The sequence below is a fragment of the Cydia amplana genome, chromosome 5, assembly GCF_948474715.1.
Source record: "Cydia amplana chromosome 5, ilCydAmpl1.1, whole genome shotgun sequence".
NCBI lineage: Eukaryota > Metazoa > Arthropoda > Insecta > Lepidoptera > Tortricidae > Cydia > Cydia amplana.
This window is the reverse complement of record NC_086073.1, coordinates 7,787,044-7,806,577: the sequence shown is the minus strand read 5'-3', so window position 1 is coordinate 7,806,577 and position 19,534 is coordinate 7,787,044. Positions and strand designations below refer to the sequence as shown.

Sequence of the window (19,534 nt, the reverse complement as noted above, 5' to 3'; positions counted from 1 at the left end):
TCTAACAACTTACTTTTCATGACTTTTGGCCATCCAAATAAATAAATAAATGAATTGTTGCTATACTTTTTAGGGATCAGCGCCAGAAAAATGCAACGAATACGAGAAAACTTTGTATCATTTCATTTAACAACATTTTTGATTTTATTCCAGAATTAGATATCGTTGGTCTTGATGCGCTTCAGGCGTTAGCCCTAGACGGAGCAGGTAAAAGCACCTTTTTTGTACATATACCTAAGCTTCGAGTGTTTTGAGATTGGCTGTACCTAACATCATTATTTCTTCTTTCAAGGAATTCACAAGAACCTGAAACTGTTGAGCGTCGATGGCCGCCGATGTTACGTGGATGAGTCTGACAACGATGGTGGTAAATACATTTTTATCGTAAGAGTGACTATAATTGATTGATTTTTATACTATCAATAAATTATAGTCACACCGACCGGTCATAAACGATTTATTTACAAGGGCAAGCAATTCTGCCCTCCCTGCACACTGAGAAACGTATTTAAACAGCCTTTGGGAACTTATTGCATTGTTTATCAAATTCTTACAAAACAAATCGCAAATTTTAAGTGATTTTAATATTCTGTTACGGGTGCAAAGATCTAAGTAACGTACCTACAATAGATGTTTCTCAGATTGAAAATCGAGCCTAAAATATGACTCTATACATGTTAACTATAACTTATTGTTTATTTTTATTTACAGTTGTGCATAACAGCATGTGTTACCTTAGTAAGTGTATTCCATTTCTTACAGTAAATTTTACAAATTATTCAGCAAATAAAAATATTTATGATCGGTATAAGTTTTTGACATGACATAGACACAACTTTTAACAGGGTCTATAGAATATAAGAATATATATTTTCAGATAAACCTGGACACAGAAAGAGCATATTCAACTGTCAGTATCTAAACGTTGTTTGTTTTCATTATGGTCCTCTTAAATTTGTGTGTACTAAGTTTTTTTTAATTTACAGTATTGACTAAACCGATCAAACCAGATTCAATGGAAGAAAACGATCCCATTCATAGAAGACAAAGAGAATCTGGCGTGCCTCAAAGTCGAAGTACCTAACTTATTTAAATACAGGAAGGTCCAAAAATTAGTTGTAACTGTCATTTTTTACTTAAACAATTTTTACAAAATGGCATTAATAATTAACACTTCATTTATGAACCTAAAGAAAAAGGTACATATATCTTCAAAATATTCTCCTTGGCTTTGATACTTGATACACAAATACGCAATCGTTTTTTTTTTAGTTGTCAACAGTAATCGCAGCTTTCTTTCTTCCCTGAGAAAACTTCTAATTTTCAGATGAAAAACTTTTTTGTGTTGAACAGGATTCAATCACCAAAATGACAGAATATATTCTTCTAGTGGCTGCAGTTGTTCGAATTTACTTAGACAGTTACGGTTTGGTTAGGTAGATTTCCACAGGCATATCTCCCCTTCAAAAGATTATTTTTGAAGCTGTTGTTGTTTTTGGTATATCTTAGAGCAGCCATTCTCAAAGTGTGTTCCGCGGAACCCTAGGGTTCCGCGACACCCCTGCAGGGGTTCCGCAAGAATTTAGAATAATTTAGAATAATAAAATAAGCATAATTATTATGCTAATTAATAAAAAAATACACTTCTAAAAACTATTGTTTTATTGTAGGGTTCCATCAAGTATTTCGCTTTCCAAAAGGGTTCCGTCAAAAAAAAAGATTGAGAACCGCTGTCTTAGAGACATGGACCTGTCTGTGTTGCTAAACAAAAGATATAACCTATGAAAGCAACACTTACCAAAGAGTGGGCAAATTTAACGCTGGAAAAGGTGCGGGAAATATTTGATAATTTTAACAAACTTGCAATAATGTATCAAAACCAAATGAGGATATTGTGAAGATGATTGATTTTTTTTTGTAAATTTCATGTAGTAATAATTGGATCCCTCCGTATAATAAATATTATTTCGAGTTACTGTGAATCACTCTCAAAATAATAACATGTGATAAAAATCTATTTGCAGTTAAACTAGTGAGTAAACTTCAGAAAAATAGACAAATTGTTGTGAATGCTGGACGTAAACGTAATCAACACGTGAATAAGGAAGCCGAATCAATGACTACAGGAAAGCCTAAAGGTATGGTTTTTGGCGTCGTAGTAAGACTTAATGACCCTTTTTAGAATAGAATAGAATAGAAATAATTTATTCGTGAGCACAAACACAAAATAGAAAATTATACATAACAGAGAATAAAAGTATAAAGTGCCACGAAATGGTCTCACCTCAGCATGTTGCTGGCGACTTCCAGCGCTGATCTTCCGATGAGACCATCCGGTGAAACAATCACGGCAGGTAACATGAATACAAAACAAAATTAACCCGCTGATGCTTAAGTTAATAATTAATAATCATATTTCGTCCACTTTTTACATTCTCATACTTAGAAAATAATCATTTAAATTTATTTTTTCGGGTACTATATGTTTATCAGATGTGTGAGGAAAACTTATTGAAATTAAACCATCATCTCTTACACGTGATATGTCTAATCTGTCTTGTTCTGATTCTATCTGTTCTGTTTGTGTATTAGTTTTAAGTTTTAGCTTTTATTTTGGGTGCCCCGAAAACCAGCACAGTGTCTTAGAGACACTGCTTATGCTGCGTGGCATCATCCTATTTGGTGTACCTTACTTTATTTAATTTTCTGTTGTACCTAATATATGTTTTTTACGCCAAATAAATATTTTCTCTTTCTATTTTCTATCTTTCGTAGAATATGTCACTATCGTCAGTTTAAATGTTTATCTTATACAATATTATATTAAATTTACAGGCCCTAATATTGAAAAAGATAATGTACAACTTAACGTGGCCACTTCCAGACCCCATCACACACTTGGTAAAAAAGGTAATATTTAGGTGTCACGAAGTTTACCAACTTACATACATGATTACGAAATATCTAATCAAATATGTATTCAACAATCGGGGACTCAAAAATTGACAGATAAATGTAGAGCTAATACACCAAGCATTACTTCATTTATTACACGATGACAAACATTTTTAGCACACTTAAAGGGCTGTCGTTGGAAATTTGAATGTTTAACTGCATGGAACCTTGACACCTGCCGGCTCAAGACATCTTGTCCCGGCAAGGAGGAAGACACACGCAGAAACAAGAAAAACCTTGAACAAGAGAAATTACTACAGCGAGTTCGAAGAATGAGTAAGTCTCATAGAATAATATATATTTCTAGAAAGCCAAAAATGAATAGGTTCGTAATTATTATTTTTTATTGCAGTTGGTATCTCGTCCGTGGATGAAGAGGTGGAAAAAATATGTACGTAATTATTCTTACTTTTTTAAATTACATTTTCACAATTGTTACCTACTGTTTTTGTTCGGACCTTAAGATAGATGAGCTGCTGTTTGAGCCATCTATTTTATAATAAATTGAATTGGAGTATTAGTAGGTAGGGGAAGTTAAGTGCAGTTAGTATGCCCTTTTGTCTCAGGCGATGCCGTTTGGCACGATTACTCCTTGGATGATACTAAACTGATTTATACATATACCCTAGCTATGAGACTACTCTTGGCTACCCCCTGACAGACAGGGTGGGAGAAAAGCGGCTCCGGCGGTCCAGTTACCGCTTCTTTTAACCTACGGAACACTCAGATCAAGTTTGGTATCATTTTCGTATAAGAGACGAGGAATTATTCATTTAGGAAATAATGCATACTTACTGTTCCATATCTTCACCTACCTACTTCTCCCACTACATATATCCCTCAGTGCTAAAAATACCAATTACGTTTATTCGAAGTTATGGTACTCAGATACATATTAACACTACAGTATCTTTTTACAGTGGAAGTCCGAGCGTTACACAACCCTTTCATAATGAATATTGGACCAGGTAAGTAATCACATTCATTTTTATAATAATACAGTGAAACCTGGATAAGTGGGATCTCAAGGGGCAAGCAAATTTGTCTCACTTAAAGAGGGTTTCCACTTACCCAGGGTCAGTTAGTCAGGTGTAAATAAATTTCTGTCTCATTTACAGAGGGTTCCATTAAAAGAGGTGAGAATAGAGGTTATTTCAGTTATAGAGGTGGTTCATCATCGTCGTAACTTAAGAGCTTTGCTCTTGTCGGTCGAGTAATCGCCAATCATTACTTTCTCGTGCCAGTCTTTTAATTTCTTCATACGACGCATTATTTTTTATTTGGCTGAAATAAGTTATTCTAGGTTTCCCTTCTTCTCTTGTTTTTTCAATCCTGCCTTCCAAGATGTTTAGGGAAAAGTTGTCATGCCGATCAGGTGTCCTACTGTCCTACCATCATGCCCCTCCTATATCATATTGTATTTAGTAAGCATCGCTTTTCTCCTATCATACTCAGGACTTCTTCATTCGTCTTCCTTTCAGTCCAGCTGATCCTTTTCATCCTCCGCCGATACCACATTTCGAAAGCTTCCCACCTTTTTCTATCTTTTTGTCTCAGTGTCCATGTCTCACTCGCATAAAACGCAATGCTCCAGATAAACACATTTATTAATCGTTTTTTGGCTTTTTTTGAGATGCGTGCCTTAAGTAGATCTTTTTTGTTATTGAAAAGAAACTATACAGATCACAATCTTGAAAGTAGAGGTTAGCAATCGGCAGTCTTATCTAAAGAGCGATCTCTTCCAGATATCCTCTGGGTAGTGAAAAGAGCGGCAAATTAAAAAAACCGGAGGCGCGAAAGGTTGTCCTCTCATAAAAAATTTGAATTTCGCGCCTACAAAGTTGTTTGACCGGCTATAGTTATCAAATTATGATATTTATATATTTTTCAGGTGGCACCTCCGGCCCTGCAGAAACTTTACCTCAGTATTTGACCAAACTAATTATAATTCAAGGTTTGCTAACTAGCTTTACAATAATATAGATGCTTGTATTATAATATAGTGTGGTGTGGTAGATACAATATCCATTTATAATCTTTTTTATATTAAGGAGCTGTGCTCTTGTCGGTGGAGTAATCTCCAACTCGTCCGGTCCTCTACCAACTCCTTAATCTGGTATGACACGACCCGAACCATTTCTTAGTTTTCTTTTATTTGGTTGAAATAATTTTTCTTCGGTCTTCCTCTACCTCTCTTTCCCTCTATTTTTCCTTCTATGATATTCGTATGAAACAGCTAGGTCGTGTCGTAGCAGATGTCCAATTAGTACAGTCAGCAGAAGTTGCTAAGCGGGCCAGGTGTTCAAAATGATCTTGACGCGACTTTATGGTTAAGAGAATAAGAGCGTGTCAAGGTAATTTTGAACACCACGTCCGCTTAGCAACTTCTGCTGCTGACTGTACTCCTCTTCTATTTTCTATTGCATTTATAATATGATTAATAATACATTTACTAAATACATTTTTACTTACGTAATTCTTAAATTGAGATTAAAATAAAACATTTTTTATTCTGATAGAAGCTGCTAAAAAGAAACAACAAGTCACAGCTAACAACAAAAAAAACATGGCAATCCTGGCATAACCCAAATTCATTACTACACCGGTAAAATGTCATGATAACTTGATAAGGTTTGTAATTTCAATGAAGCATAATTCCAGTTTAATGCAGTTTGCAATCCTTCTTCAATTATGATTGTATATATTTTCAGCTACCCGGCTCAGCCCATCAACGCGCTAAGCATTACCTACCGATTTGGAGAACACAGCATTAGAAAGCAGATAAAAACACTTTAAAAGATTTAAATAATACACTATGAAAATGTTGCGCAATTTTGTTTAGTCGTATTATTTTTATTTATTTATTGTTCAGAACACATACATAAAAATATAGATATAACGTACAAAAATATATAAAAAGAGACCTGGATATTCTTCTTCTGGACTATTCCTGATGGATCTAATATATGTATATACTTTACAGTACATACTTTACCGTACCAGTGCGTTAATTAGTAAATGTGAGATATGAGATGGTCTCATTGGAAGATCAGCGCTGGAAGCCTCCAGCGCCACTATAACGCCTACACTATAACCACGAAAATCTCTTACTCCAATTAAGGCCTAATTAGAGTGATAGAGAAAAATGCCCGCAATTTGCGGACTACGGTGTTCGCGGTAGACCCTCAGGAACGGACGTCGACAGAGCTCTAGCCGGCCGCTGTAAAGGTAAGAGGTCGGGGTCGCACGCGCCGCGCGCACCCTTTCATCGGACCCCTTTGTTAGATGAACTAGGACACGAACGTCGAACAGAGATGTTCGAGGCCGATACTCGTATTTGCAACTATTCACAATGCTTTCTTATCTGCGTTTGGCATTCCGCTCACATTGTTGTGAGATTTTCTCTAGTTGTCAGAGTCGTCAGAGATAAGATAAAGCCTCATTTCCTTACTCGTACATTAATAACTGCGTAAATACTTAAACGGGTGCAGAAAAACTATCAGCTTCGCACCCCTGCATACAAATATGTATCAGGGGTGCCAAGCTAATCGTTTTGCTGGCTGTAGTTATGATTAATGTAAGCTAATCGTTATGATATGTACGTGCCTTAAGACTCTTAAGGCGTAATCATTATGTTTAATTATTGGACAAATTTTATTCTTCTTTACCTTCTGAGTAAGGATCAGCAAGGGCGGGGTGAAGAAGAATATCAATATCAGGAAAGGAACTAACAGCAGTTGATAACATAATTTTTAGGTATTCCAAAGAGAAATTCCACATGGCTGCTAAATTAGACCGATAAAATCCAAAGCTGCCAATGACTCCCTGGCATTGTCTGGTCTCATATCAGTTTTTATATTGCTTTGCTTCGTGTTTGATACCATGGCAATTACTCAATGGTCAAAAATGAAACAAACTCACTGAACAAAATAAAGACGTTTAAAATTTTGTTTTATCCTTTATATTAAGACAGTTCATAAAGAATGAGAGAGCGATGGGTAGGTACCTGCTCTGAATTTCAAATGAATAGACATTATTCATATTTCGGTTGAGGAGACTGTGGCTCGCCGAGACGAGGGATTATGAAGGAAATTCCAATTTCATGAAAAACTGACGGAGACTGTTAGTGTTGAGTAATCGTCTCCATCTAAGTTGCATTTAATTACGGCGGTACAGTAGGTTCGCGTCAGAATCTTAACTAGATTTTCGGCAAGTCCATTAAGAGCACGTTCCGGGCGGGCGTCGTAGCTGATTTCAGGAAATTACTGTCAATCCCAGTTAGATGCATCTCGAGGCAGGTGCCATGAAAAACTAGTTCGTTACGATCGCAGCGCTCTAATGGCTAAGTAAGGATATGCTAAGGGCTAAAAATTACTCACAATATGCTAAGGGCCTTCTAGAAGTAGGTAATATCATGATTCGAAAATTTCGAAATGAGTTCGATTGTTATATAAGTTATATTTAATAAAACTAAAATTCGACACATACGAGTAGGTAACTAGGTATACGTATTATTCAACTGTTTTTCTCATAATAATCTTTTATACCTATCCATAAATATATACTACTAATGCATAGTAGTTAAATAAGTATATATAAATAAAATAATTTTGCACTAAAAACATCCGTTTGCGTGAGTGACGTTTCAATCAGACTTTGTTTCGCTCAGTACAAGTGGCGCAAGGCCCCGACTACGACTTTTGATCCCCGAACCGTGCGGATGACAGTTACAATACTACCTGTAACCAAAAACGGGCAAGAGAACATTGTAGGGACAAAGCAAAAATAATTAAACTTTTCTGAGTGTTTGTACGACCGCTACAAGCATTACCTACATAGGTTTATTCATTTTATGTTTATCTTAGCCACATACGAGCTCATCAGAGGAAAAATCCTTGATTACTGATGAGGTCGCCGTCATCGAAATCGATATAGAGGACTATATCTAAGCTATGGTCGATTTTAAGTTGTATGGTGTTTCATAAGGAATTGAAGACGCGCAGGCAAGTAACCATTTTGTATTATGTATAAATTCTGTCAAATTATAAACGACTTTCGAAGCACTGTAAAACCAATACAAAATAAACGGAAAAAACTATTTCGATGTGATGGAATTATATTTTAACTTTCAAATATGTAGATATTAAAACGGTTTGAAAACAGTGACTGACAGGCAAAGGGAGCAGGGCATTGTAAAATTAGGTCCGCGAACTGCCTGCTCATACTGAGAGCCTCCTTTCTAATTGTAGCATTTATCTTGCTTGAACGACGGAGGTTCATTTAAATTTCGTGTAATTTATTATTCTTATCATTTCTAGCAACAAGAAGATAATTAGTTATAAAATAATTAGGCATCATACTCTTCATTATTATCTGTTTCAAATGTTAACTCAAATCACGGTAATTCCGGTTTTGATTCAAAAATCAAAACGATAGGTACTCGCACATATATGAACCTAATTTAGAAATAGATATAATATTTGTTTTGTAGAATACGCGTAGGTAGATCATATCAATATGTTTTTATTAATACTATCAAGGACTTAGGGACATTACTATTCTATCTTATTAAAATGTTTAGAGTAATATATTATGCATGCTGTGTTCACCTGTAATTGGTGGCGCAATTATAATTTAACAGTACGCAAGTGTGAAGTCTATAAGTTGTTGTTGCCACTGTTGGTGAACCTTAATAAAAAATAAAAATAAAATAAAAATAAATAAAAATAAAATTAACATTTATAATTTAACACAGAAAGAAAAAGCTAGGTTCATCCGATTAATTCTAGATGTGCATCGTTTCATTTATTTTCAACATGCAAATGTTCATCTTATGTCATCTTATCTATCTAACATAATATATCTAATACCTTTAAACGAGCAATTCTTGCATATTTATTTAACGGCTCTAACGATTTCGATGAAATTTGGTATATGGGGGTTTTCGGGGGCGAAAGATCGATCTAGCTAGGTCTTATCTCTGGGAAAACGCATATTTTCGAGTTTTTAAATGTTTTTCTCCCAGATATTAATTACCTACTTAGCCCTATATTTATCATTCGTTTGTTAACATGAAAACTCTACCTACTATTATTTTCTACTATACTCCATATAGTTAACTGGTTAAGCATTGAGCAAACCATATATATGTAAGTACCTTTATTTAACAATATAATCATTTAATCATTGCAATCATGTACAACATTATAAGTATACAAGGTACACATATGTGAACATGAACCCGGACAGGGTATAGCAATTAGTTTTAATCTTATACTAAAGTCTTAATTACAATAAATGCTCGTAGTTTATACAAAAAACATAACAATGTATAGAATTTACATTACATAAACCAACAATTACTCTAATTAGGTCTTAGATATATTTGCAAGATTATGAAAAATATAACATGTAAATTGTGGAAGTATGGACATAAGATTGTTATTCCTCCAAAAATTCGGCTATTGAATAGTAGGCTTTATTTATAAGTAGTTGTTTCAATTTATTAACAAATGTATTATAATTTTCTTCTGATTTAATTTGTCTGGGAATGCTATTATATATGTGAATAGACCTGTAGTATGGACTTTTTTTAAACATCTCTACTTTGGGTTCCGGTAAGGCTAAATCATTATTTCGGCGAGGATTTTTATTGGATTCATAGAGGTTAATATTTTTACGTACAAATTTGGCTGTTTCTAGTATATATAATGAAGGGAAGGTTAATACACGGAGTCGAATGAAATGTGGTTTACAGCTAGAGGGTATTTTGATGTTAACTATGATGCGTATACACTTTTTACATAATACTGGCATATATGGAAAACTAGAATCCCTGTACCATTTTCCTTCTGACTAGTTTCAGGATCGCAAAGCAATACAAAAGCGGTCACTGGATTTATTAAGCAGACTAACTTTTATTTTGTTACGCTACTCTGCTCTCCCAATTTTCTACTTCGTAAATTGAAAACTGTCGGACGACTCTCTGTAGCTTAATCCGCAATTTATTTTAGTAGCTTTCTATTAGAAGAACAATTATCTCGCGGTATTATTTGTCTAAATGGAAACAATTCGGAAAACAAATTAATCCACGGAAGTTCGAATGCGATTCGGTAACGACATACACCTACATATAGGTAGATATATACCACCTACCTACCTATTAATGTTGGTTCTTGAAGATATGCTATAACAATTACTTTTTCATCACACCAACTGGTAAAGTCTCTCTTGAGTGTTCAAAAACTGACAGCAAAGTTGCATTTTATTCACATGTGAGGCAAAGTAATCAAATGCAAATTTTGAGTTGTTTTCGTATGTTTGCTGGTAGAATTTAGATCACTTGAACTTACCTACGTCAAATAATATTTGGTCTGTAGCGCCACCGAAACGAAACCAACCGAGACGTGCCGAAAATGGCCGATCGTCGTAAAATCAAGATTGTTATGAAAATCGCTTTTGCTTATTGTAAATTAAATATGCAGCGAAAGCGATAGTTTTTATGCCCTTGTTTTATTCTCATATTTAGATAATAGATTTGAACAGTTTTTTGTTATCATACGTGCGTCGTATTCGAGAAACGTGCCAAAAACTTTTTTAGAAATTTTTAAGGCGCCATCTCGCTTATTCCCTCGTTTTTTTTTATCCCGTTCTGGTTTTTCAATTTTATATTTAAAAATAATAGCATATAAAAATAACCCAAAAATTGTCCAATAAGTAGGTATTTAAAAAAAGGTAACACATTACATTACCCTTAAATTTCTGAAAACGTCCAGCCACTAGGCAATTTTTACCTTTGTAGGTTTTAGGTAGTTAGCGAAGTACCTACATAATATATTATTAAGTTATCTATTTGCCAGTAGCACAGTCAGTAGCATGGCTCGGCAGGTTGTCGGTGAAAAGAAAAGAAAAGAAAAGAAAAGAAAAGAAAATATTTATTAGTAACATCGTTACAAGTCGGTTTATAAATTTACATTTAAAGCATTATATAGTTATAACACTTATAACTAACATATCGTTATTAGTGTATAAATAACATCAACATTAATTTAGATATTACATTTTGTACATATATTTCATACATTTATTTATTGTTTAATAATTCATTTACATCATAAAATTGCGCCTGTAGGAGCCATTTTTTAAGTTTGCTTTTAAATACATGTGAGGAAGGTGCATCCCTGATACTGTCCGGTATCTTGCTGTATATTAGAGGGCCGAGGACGTAGACTGACCGTTTGGATTTCGCGAGCTTGTGGGGCACGGGGGCAAGCTGGCCCGCGTTTTTATTGCTACGCAGACTATATTTTGTGTTTGCTGATTTAGTTGCAAACTCTTTGCTATTATTGTACGTAAATATTGCCACATTTTGGATTAGTAAAGATGGAAGTGTTAGTATGCTAAACTGTCGAAAGTACTCGCGAGCAGAGACATCGCCAGGGACACCTGCTATCGCCCGAACAGCTCGCTTTTGGAGTACAAATACCCTATGCCAGTCTGCTGCTGTAGCCCAAAGTTCGGTACCATACTGTGGCAAAGTAGCAGCTCCTGACAACATCTCTGGTCGCAGTACTAGCGAGGCGCTTCAGCGCGTAGCACGCGCTCCCCAGCTTGGCGCACAGCTGGTCGATGTGCGCGTCCCACCGTAGCCCGCTGTCTATAGTGAGGATCCCAATTATTGCAGGGTTCGATCAGACCAGAGATGGGCATCATTCGAATAAACTTTTATCGGAATAATCAGTCGAATAAACAATAATTCAAGATTTTTTTATTCGCGGATGATTTATTCGCGAATGATTTATTCGCGGATGATTTATTCGCGAATAATTTATCCGCGGATAAATCATCCGAGCACTTTTCAAATGACGAATGATTTATTCGTTATTTCATTCGAATAAATCCACGAAAAATATTTAAGTTTATTGGCTTATTCCATTCAAATAAACAACATGAATAATCACGTTTAATATGACTTGTTTTTACTATAAATTGTTTCTGACAAGTTGAAGATTGTTAAGGGTTAAAGGATAAGCCCAGGTAGTATAATAAGCAAAGGATTAGTGTGAACAATAAATTACTCACACACAAAATTATATTAGTAACTTTCTAGCCAGACCCAGAAAGAGATAGCTATATACTAAAAGAGTGAGAAAACCAAATTTTCTTAGCAGTTGTTTGCTTCAGAGCGAATCTCACAACGCGTAATTTATATTTACAGTACCTATTTAGGTAGTTATAGGACTTGCAGGTAGATTGTATTGCACATCACAGTTGCCAAATCTTTCGAAACCGTGAAAAGTTTATAAGGTATTCCAATGAACAAATTATTCGTGGCAATTCATTCGACGAATAAATTATTCGCGGATGAATTATTCGACGAATAATTTATTCAAATAAGAATAATCATCCGACATTTTTATTCGTCATTCGCGATAAATTTTGTTATTTTCATTCGTCATTCGAATAAATTTTGCACATCTCTGGATCAGACGCGCCGGCGGCCGCGGCGCGTGCGGTCGCCCTAACTGGATTAGTATACTCCCATATAGGGTTGTACCGATGACAATACCGGTCAAGTGAGACTACGATTATGAGGATTTTTTAACCTTTAGTCCCGTTTATACGCCCCAATGAAATAAATAAAATGTATTTATTTACGTCACATCAGTTAAATTAAAGACTCTTCGTAATACCGCACAAACCAATACTGGGCAAAGCATGGAACTGGTCTCTGGCCTAGTGTAAGCTCTCTCTCTCTCTCTATATATCTAGTATTCCTATAGTTTTTTTTAAAGATATGACATGACACAAGAATTTATATAGGTACTTAATACAATTGGACCCCAGTTAGTCCATAATAATATGGTATGTAGTTTAGAATATACATATAATGCATGTGGTAAATCAATTTTCCATTTAAAATAAGTGGTAACCCTAACATTTTGCATTTTGAAAGGAGCAGCAATTCAGTGTGGTGGGTTTGGAATGTTACATACAACCAATTGCTACTTTTAAATACATAATTTACGTACAGAATTAGAAGGGGAATTTTCTCCTTTAGGTAAGTACAGTAGAGTCCGATTAGTACGACTTCGCATATAACACCAACCGCTTATAGCGACGTAAGTAGAGATGCAACGGATAGTTGTTTGGCCGGATACCGAATATCCACCTGGACACTGGCCGAATATCCGGTATCCGGCCGCCGGATATTCGGCCGGCGAAACTATACCTATATTTTGAGTTTTGCTGGTGCGCGTCGTGGAGGTTTCGACCTGTTTCGTAGTGAACGTTCGCGCGGACACATTTCTAGGATCGTAACGAGTTTTATCATGTCATTATGTAGTAAGTTCGTTTATAGTTACAAGTGCGCACGCGTATTTTTGTGTAAACAAATAAGTGTATTGTGTGACATTGGTTACGTATTCATTTCTATCTACTGTGTCGTTAGCATTATGACCGTGACTGTTTTTTAGATTCCATTTTTTACCCCAAAATGTGTTAATTTTATTATCCGGTATCCGGCCGGATAGTAGGTCACTATCCGGTATCCGGCCGGATACTAAAATATCGGCCGGATAGGCCGGATACCGGATAGTAACCGGATATCCGGTGCATCTCTAGACGTAAGTATAGGCACTTGTTTGGTTTTAAATAGTATGAGCTACTATGAAAGTACAACCGTTTATTACGACTCCGCTTATAACGACCGATCGCTTTTAACGACGGAAATTGACTCAAAATCCGTCCGTCAAGTCCGGTTACAACGACGAGCGACGTAGTTTTTACAAATAAATAGTTGGTAAGAAGCTTTCTCCGTCCCGCGCACCTAACTCCCCTCCCCCTTTTGCCTATCCGCAGCAAGATGAAATAGTCATGTGACTTTTCGTAATCTTGCAAACTAAATAAAACCCAATTCCCATTATTCAGTTGAGCTTAAACTTCACATACATAATTATGTAACATAAGTTAGGTACAATGCAATATTTTGGTAGGTACCTTCGAGCTGATCTATGGACACAGGAGATGGCCATAGGAACTGTGTGATAAAACAACGTCAGCTGGAGTAGATCCCCAAGAATTACGACTTTTTATTTTACGGGATTTGCGGGGTAATTTGCGGATGACGAGTGAGTTGACTACGCGTACCTTGAAAAGTGGCTTCTTCTAAACACACAAGTCTCTCCATTTAAGACAAAGTGTAATACTAACGTAAATAAATATTCATTTTAAAGGAAATGTTTTTTTTTTCTTTGATTGTCGCATAAGTATTAATAAATACAAAATGACGTAATTATTTTGATTAAAACAATATATTAAAATTGGCAGTTCGTTTTGTACGACGTCCGGTTAGTACGACGTAATATCAGCGGTCCCTTGGGCGTCGTTATAACCGGACTCTACTGTACTCCTAAATCAGCTTCCCTACGATAATATCAGTAAAACATCAGTTTTGAACCCAAGATGGTATCCATGAATTTTTACGTGAAAGTCGTCATGGCTATCGTTTTCTAAGTGGTGGGGTATGGATTTAGAAAATGATGACATTGATAGGCTACATGACTAATTTTCATTGATGGTATCAAGCGATCGGGTTTGTTTTTAGGATCAAATGTCTATATGGGACCCATTGCATTAAAGTAACACAAAAGTCAGAAATTGTAGTCAAAGGCTGACAGTCGCACTTCACTCGCGAAACGCCCTAAACAAAACGATAAGGGAACGTGACGTCAAGGAGCCCATCTTGTAGTATGGACAAAACAAGAAAATTGCGTTTTTGTCGGTGAAATATTGCGTTTGTGTATATAATCGTAGTTGCTATACAATATTTTTTTGGATGAAATGTAAGGAATCGAATGGTACCCTTACTTTTATCGTTTTTGGAAGTTAAAAAAAAAACTTAAATTTTGAAACTTTCAGGTCCTGTATTTTTGTAATTTCTCAATATTTTATTTTAATATCCACATTGACCACATTATTGTGATAAAGTGATCGTTTGCTATATCCATTTTACTAGATTTTGTTATAAAATTCAACATGTGTCATCATCCCTATTGACTGGTGGTACGAATCTCGCCGGGACCCGAGGCTGGGGCTTAAATAACTAGATTTAATACGAAACGAAAGAAATTTTTACATTTACGTCACACAAACTGACATGTCGTTGCTTTTCACTTTTTATCAAAATCATCGCAATAAAACATCGTACCAGAAAAACAAGTTAAGTAAACAAAACAAAGCGAACAGCGAATAGTGCACGATGTCAGCAATCTGCGCCAACCAGGAGCGCCGTAAAGAAAATAAGCAGAAAAACCTTGTTGCGGATGTCGCCGGTTCACATAAAACCGACCAATTCACGCGGAAGCCGATACGGATACCGCTGGGGCTGAAATGCAGTGAATTACGGCACTAGTTTGGTGTACAAAACTGAATCATCTGATGATCATAAAAAAATGAAATACACGTATAATGTCACACGAATTTCTAGGTTTTTTTACCCCTCCCCCCCTCCTTGTCACACTTGGTCACATTTTGCAAACCCCTCCCCCCCTGGTGTGACGTCACATTTTAGGCAATTATGTTTTCAACGAAATCGACAATATTAACTCGGCATTATTTTATTAATAAAAAAATATTTTTGATATATAAATATTAGTAATTTTATAACACAACGAAAGTTACATCCAAAATCTCATTATTTAACTGTACAGCGAATAAAAAAATATAAATTAATTTTCGGTTACTGATGAAGTTAGTGACATCACAATGTTTGTGCCTCCCCCCTCCCCATGTCACAACATGTCACATTTTCTTGACCCCCTCCCTCCCCCTAAACGTGTGACGTAATTAATGGATGACCCCTAACTTATTTTTAAGAATTTTGACACAGCAAGGACAGAAATGGAGTGAATCCGTCACTAGTTTGGTTGGGTACCGTAAAAGAATTATCTGTTGACGAGAAAAAAATACATTTAGCATAGGTACTTTTTAAATAGGTAGGTTGCGAGTCTGGAGTCAACAATATTATGTATCGTCAAGGGTTCATTTCATTATAAGTAGGTATACTTAACTTACCTATGATCCTTTTAAATTGAATTATGCGCTAGACAGTGTGTGTTACATATTATGTAATAAAGCACATATTTTAACCAATGGGCATGTTACTGCTTAATTTAATTTGATAGGGTCAACTTTCATTAGCAATAGGTACTATAGCAACGTAATACTGTTTATTAATGCCGCACCACACGTAGCTTCACCAAATTAATAGGTACACACGTTCCAACTTGTAGTTAACGGTAACATTGTGGACGAAATAATCACAGATGTATGTATAGTCACAACACAACACATAGAATTATTTAAATACACGCAATCGAGAATAGATTTATATATACAGGGTGGCGCATTCAGATCGGTCAGTATGGGAAAATCTGAAACTATAAGACATACGACGATCTCTTCTTAGGAACCATGTCATCGATTTTAGTAACAAGAAAAACTGCATTCATACATTTAAAAAAAATGTGTACTCAGCTCGGGAATCGAACCCGGACGTTTTGAAAAAAAAAAATCTAAAATTATTTCTATTTAGATATCGATTGTGTAGGTCTTAAGCAGTAAATGTTACTATGAAACATGATGTCTGAAATGAATAAAATGCATTGTTTTCATATCCTTTAATTTATTTTAGTATGTTTTCGAAATGGCCACCATTTTTTTCAATACATTTTACATAAAAAAAATTTAAATGTATGAATGCAGTTTTTCTTGTTACTAAAATCGATGACATGGTTCCTAAGAAGAGATCGTCGTATGTCTTATAGTTTCAGATTTTCCCATACTGACCGATCTAAATGCGCCACCACGCCAGTTCATTTGAAGCTTCAAAGGATTTCAATGACCTAAATACCGAATACCGAATGTATATCGAATCGAAACCGTCAAACTCAATATTGTTCGTTAAAAGCGTGTCTATTTATAATATTTCAATGTTGTTGTTATCGATCAGTATCCGCGTTTACTCGCCCCATATAGTGCGAAAACGAATTGGCCAGCAATAACACATTTTGTTATTCTAGCAAAATTAATAAACATATCCCCTAAAACGAACATTTACTTATTTTGAATTGATAGAATATATTGACATAAAATTTGCGGAAACAGTTCAAATTTTGAAACAATAGCCGAAGAATTTTTTTTTTCGATATTATGTACCCGATTGACACCTGCTTGTAATAAAAAAAAACTGTTGTAATGCTTTGGCTTAACATGCAAATGGACATGGTGGCATTATCCCAATAATATTTTAAGTGTATCACTAGCAACAAATCGAATGATGTCTTCTCTACCGCTTAATAATGCTAATCAACTCATCTCGACAGTATATTAGCGTAAACAAAGCACCACCGCCGTGAAACCAAACAGTTTTTGTGCCGCCTATAAAGACGCAATAACTGCGTTTATAGGTATAATAATGAGCCGTATCATGAAAATAGCTCCCACTAATAACTAACATGAAAAAGCATGGATCGAGGTTAATTAAAAACTGAATCAGATATAAAGTGCAAACTCTATTCGTTCGGACGTGGAAATTCCATTCGTCCATTATGAAACACGATCTGGTTATTTACTTAACCTGTTTCAGTGGGAGACAAAGCCGCTCATTCGACGATGATGGCTACTGGCGCACACGACAAAGCGAATACCTAAATGAATAGCCACAAAGCGAGATAGAAAAGTCCCTACAATGAACAATTTCCGCTCTATTTTTTTCACTTGTATTATCTAATGTTCAAGTAGATTGCCTTCTGAGTTGGTAGGTTGGTTAATACTGATTTTAATTATCGGAATTCTCTTGGAAAGAGTTTATTTGCTCAAGTGCACGCCCTGCTTCTAGGTATGGGCATGGGAAAAGCCTGCATCTTTATGAACATTGTAACGATTTATTGTCACGTCAGCTTCTTCGTCTGGTACCTATTATTTAAATGTTCGTTTTCAATATAGTAGACTATGAATGAAGTCGTAAGAACTATTATATAATCTGTGATTAAGTTAAGTTAGGTATTAATTTCTTAATAATTTTAGCTATTGAGGAAGAATAATCTAGACTATTCTAGACATTGGGCATTAACAAGTTTAATAACACAAACTAACACCACACTTGGTAGTGTGTGGTGTTAGTTAACTTAAACACGAAAAACAATGTAAGTATATAGATGTGGATCTAACTTTATGGCGCGATTTCTGACGGTATCGAATATTGATGGGGTGTTTTGAAGAAGGTGAAATAACTATTTCAAACGGATATCGAAAAGCCGCATGGTGCTTTTATTACTTGCATTTTATAAAAAAACCATCCTTATTTCAAGCCGTTTGTAGGTGTTATGTTAATACTGCGTTGCCATCGTGTTATAGTGATTTTATTATCTTATTATGGCAGACAGTATGTGACACAATTGTTCGAAAGTCGTATAAAGGGACGAGGCTTAGTGAAGTTGCGTTCCTTTTGAAATATTCAAATCTCAGGGGTGACTCCCCGCGCTCCCGTAAAATGCAAAACAAGCCAAGTTTCCCCCTAAATCAGCGGTTCCGCCCCGCGCGACACCGCCCGGACAACAAACAAACTTTCATTTAGCTCCAGAGGTGGTCTCGCTTAACTTCATTCTAAAAATATGCTTTGGTAACAACAATACACTTTTGAACGACTAATTACGAACTAAGTGGATGAACATACATATCTATGTAAATAAAAGCTTTTTACATTAAGCTTGCATTAAAAGCCTGTGGCCTCGAGAATCTGATAAATAAACGAGGCTTTCTGCTTGATCCGACGTTGCATTGTAAGCTATTTATTCAACACTAACCGGGATAAAAGGCTAAACGCTCTACCTATATTAACACCGAGGCTTTTTCAATGTGATAACCTAGCTAGAAACAGCAGGCGGGAGGATGCAAACAACAATGGACGGGAACAAACGCGACGTCAGCTATTATCTCCCTCTAACCTAGTTCTGTACAGTATGGCGCTCACCACACTGGAAAAGCGAAACGGAGCTAAATTGCCAACGAGTTGTAAATAAACAACTGAACTTGTGGAAAAAAAATATACGAGGCCAGTCACGTCGAAAGTGAGATAGCGCACTCACCAGCTGCTCGCGACAATAGTGGCAGGACAGTGCCGTGGCTCGCGTAAATGATCACCGTTTTATCGGCAATCACTTACGAGTACATATGATCTGATAAAAGTGATAAATATGTGCATAATAATATAAATACTTAAAGAGACAACAAAGTTTGGTTAGAATATGAGTACTAATTACAATTAAGAGTGATATGTAATGTAGCTAGGAAGAACGCAATTAACGCATTTGTACCTATGCAAATAGGTTTGTATAGAATGTCTTAGATAGGTAGGTTATTTATCATATTTTCTAGAGATGCCACGAATATTCGGCAACTATTCGGTATTCGGCCACTTTGCCGAATATTCGGTATTCGGCCGAATGTTGCCTACTATTCGGCCGAATACCGAATATCTGTGGCTCCTACCTAAAAAGAAAAAATACACAAAAAAATA

The 19,534-nt window shown here is 35.7% G+C and overlaps 2 protein-coding genes across 2 annotated transcripts in view; one reads left to right on the top strand and one right to left on the bottom strand.

Moving 5' to 3' along the window:
- LOC134647961 (uncharacterized) overlaps positions 1–19,534 on the bottom strand; it is a 194,376-nt gene that overhangs the window by 131,745 nt on the left and 43,097 nt on the right. The window lies entirely within an intron of this gene.
- Positions 160–5,695, top strand: LOC134648177 (uncharacterized). The gene is made up of 12 exons (XM_063502658.1): positions 160–207; positions 293–367; positions 712–738; positions 878–910; positions 987–1,076; positions 2,025–2,138; positions 2,836–2,910; positions 3,073–3,231; positions 3,308–3,346; positions 3,876–3,923; positions 4,847–4,909; positions 5,667–5,695. The coding sequence occupies exons 3-12, from the start codon at positions 726–728 to the stop codon at positions 5,693–5,695; spliced, it is 663 nt and encodes a 220-aa protein (XP_063358728.1). The 5' UTR covers positions 160–207; positions 293–367; positions 712–725.

What these genes read in the sequence shown, in the direction of transcription:
- LOC134648177 (XM_063502658.1), top strand. An exon ending in CAGAAAGAGCATATTCAACT is followed by an intron (nt 911 to 986) that starts GTCAGTATCTAA and finishes TTTAATTTACAG; the next exon opens with TATTGACTAAACCGATCAAA. An exon ending in TGAAGAGGTGGAAAAAATAT is followed by an intron (nt 3,347 to 3,875) that starts GTACGTAATTAT and finishes ATCTTTTTACAG; the next exon opens with TGGAAGTCCGAGCGTTACAC.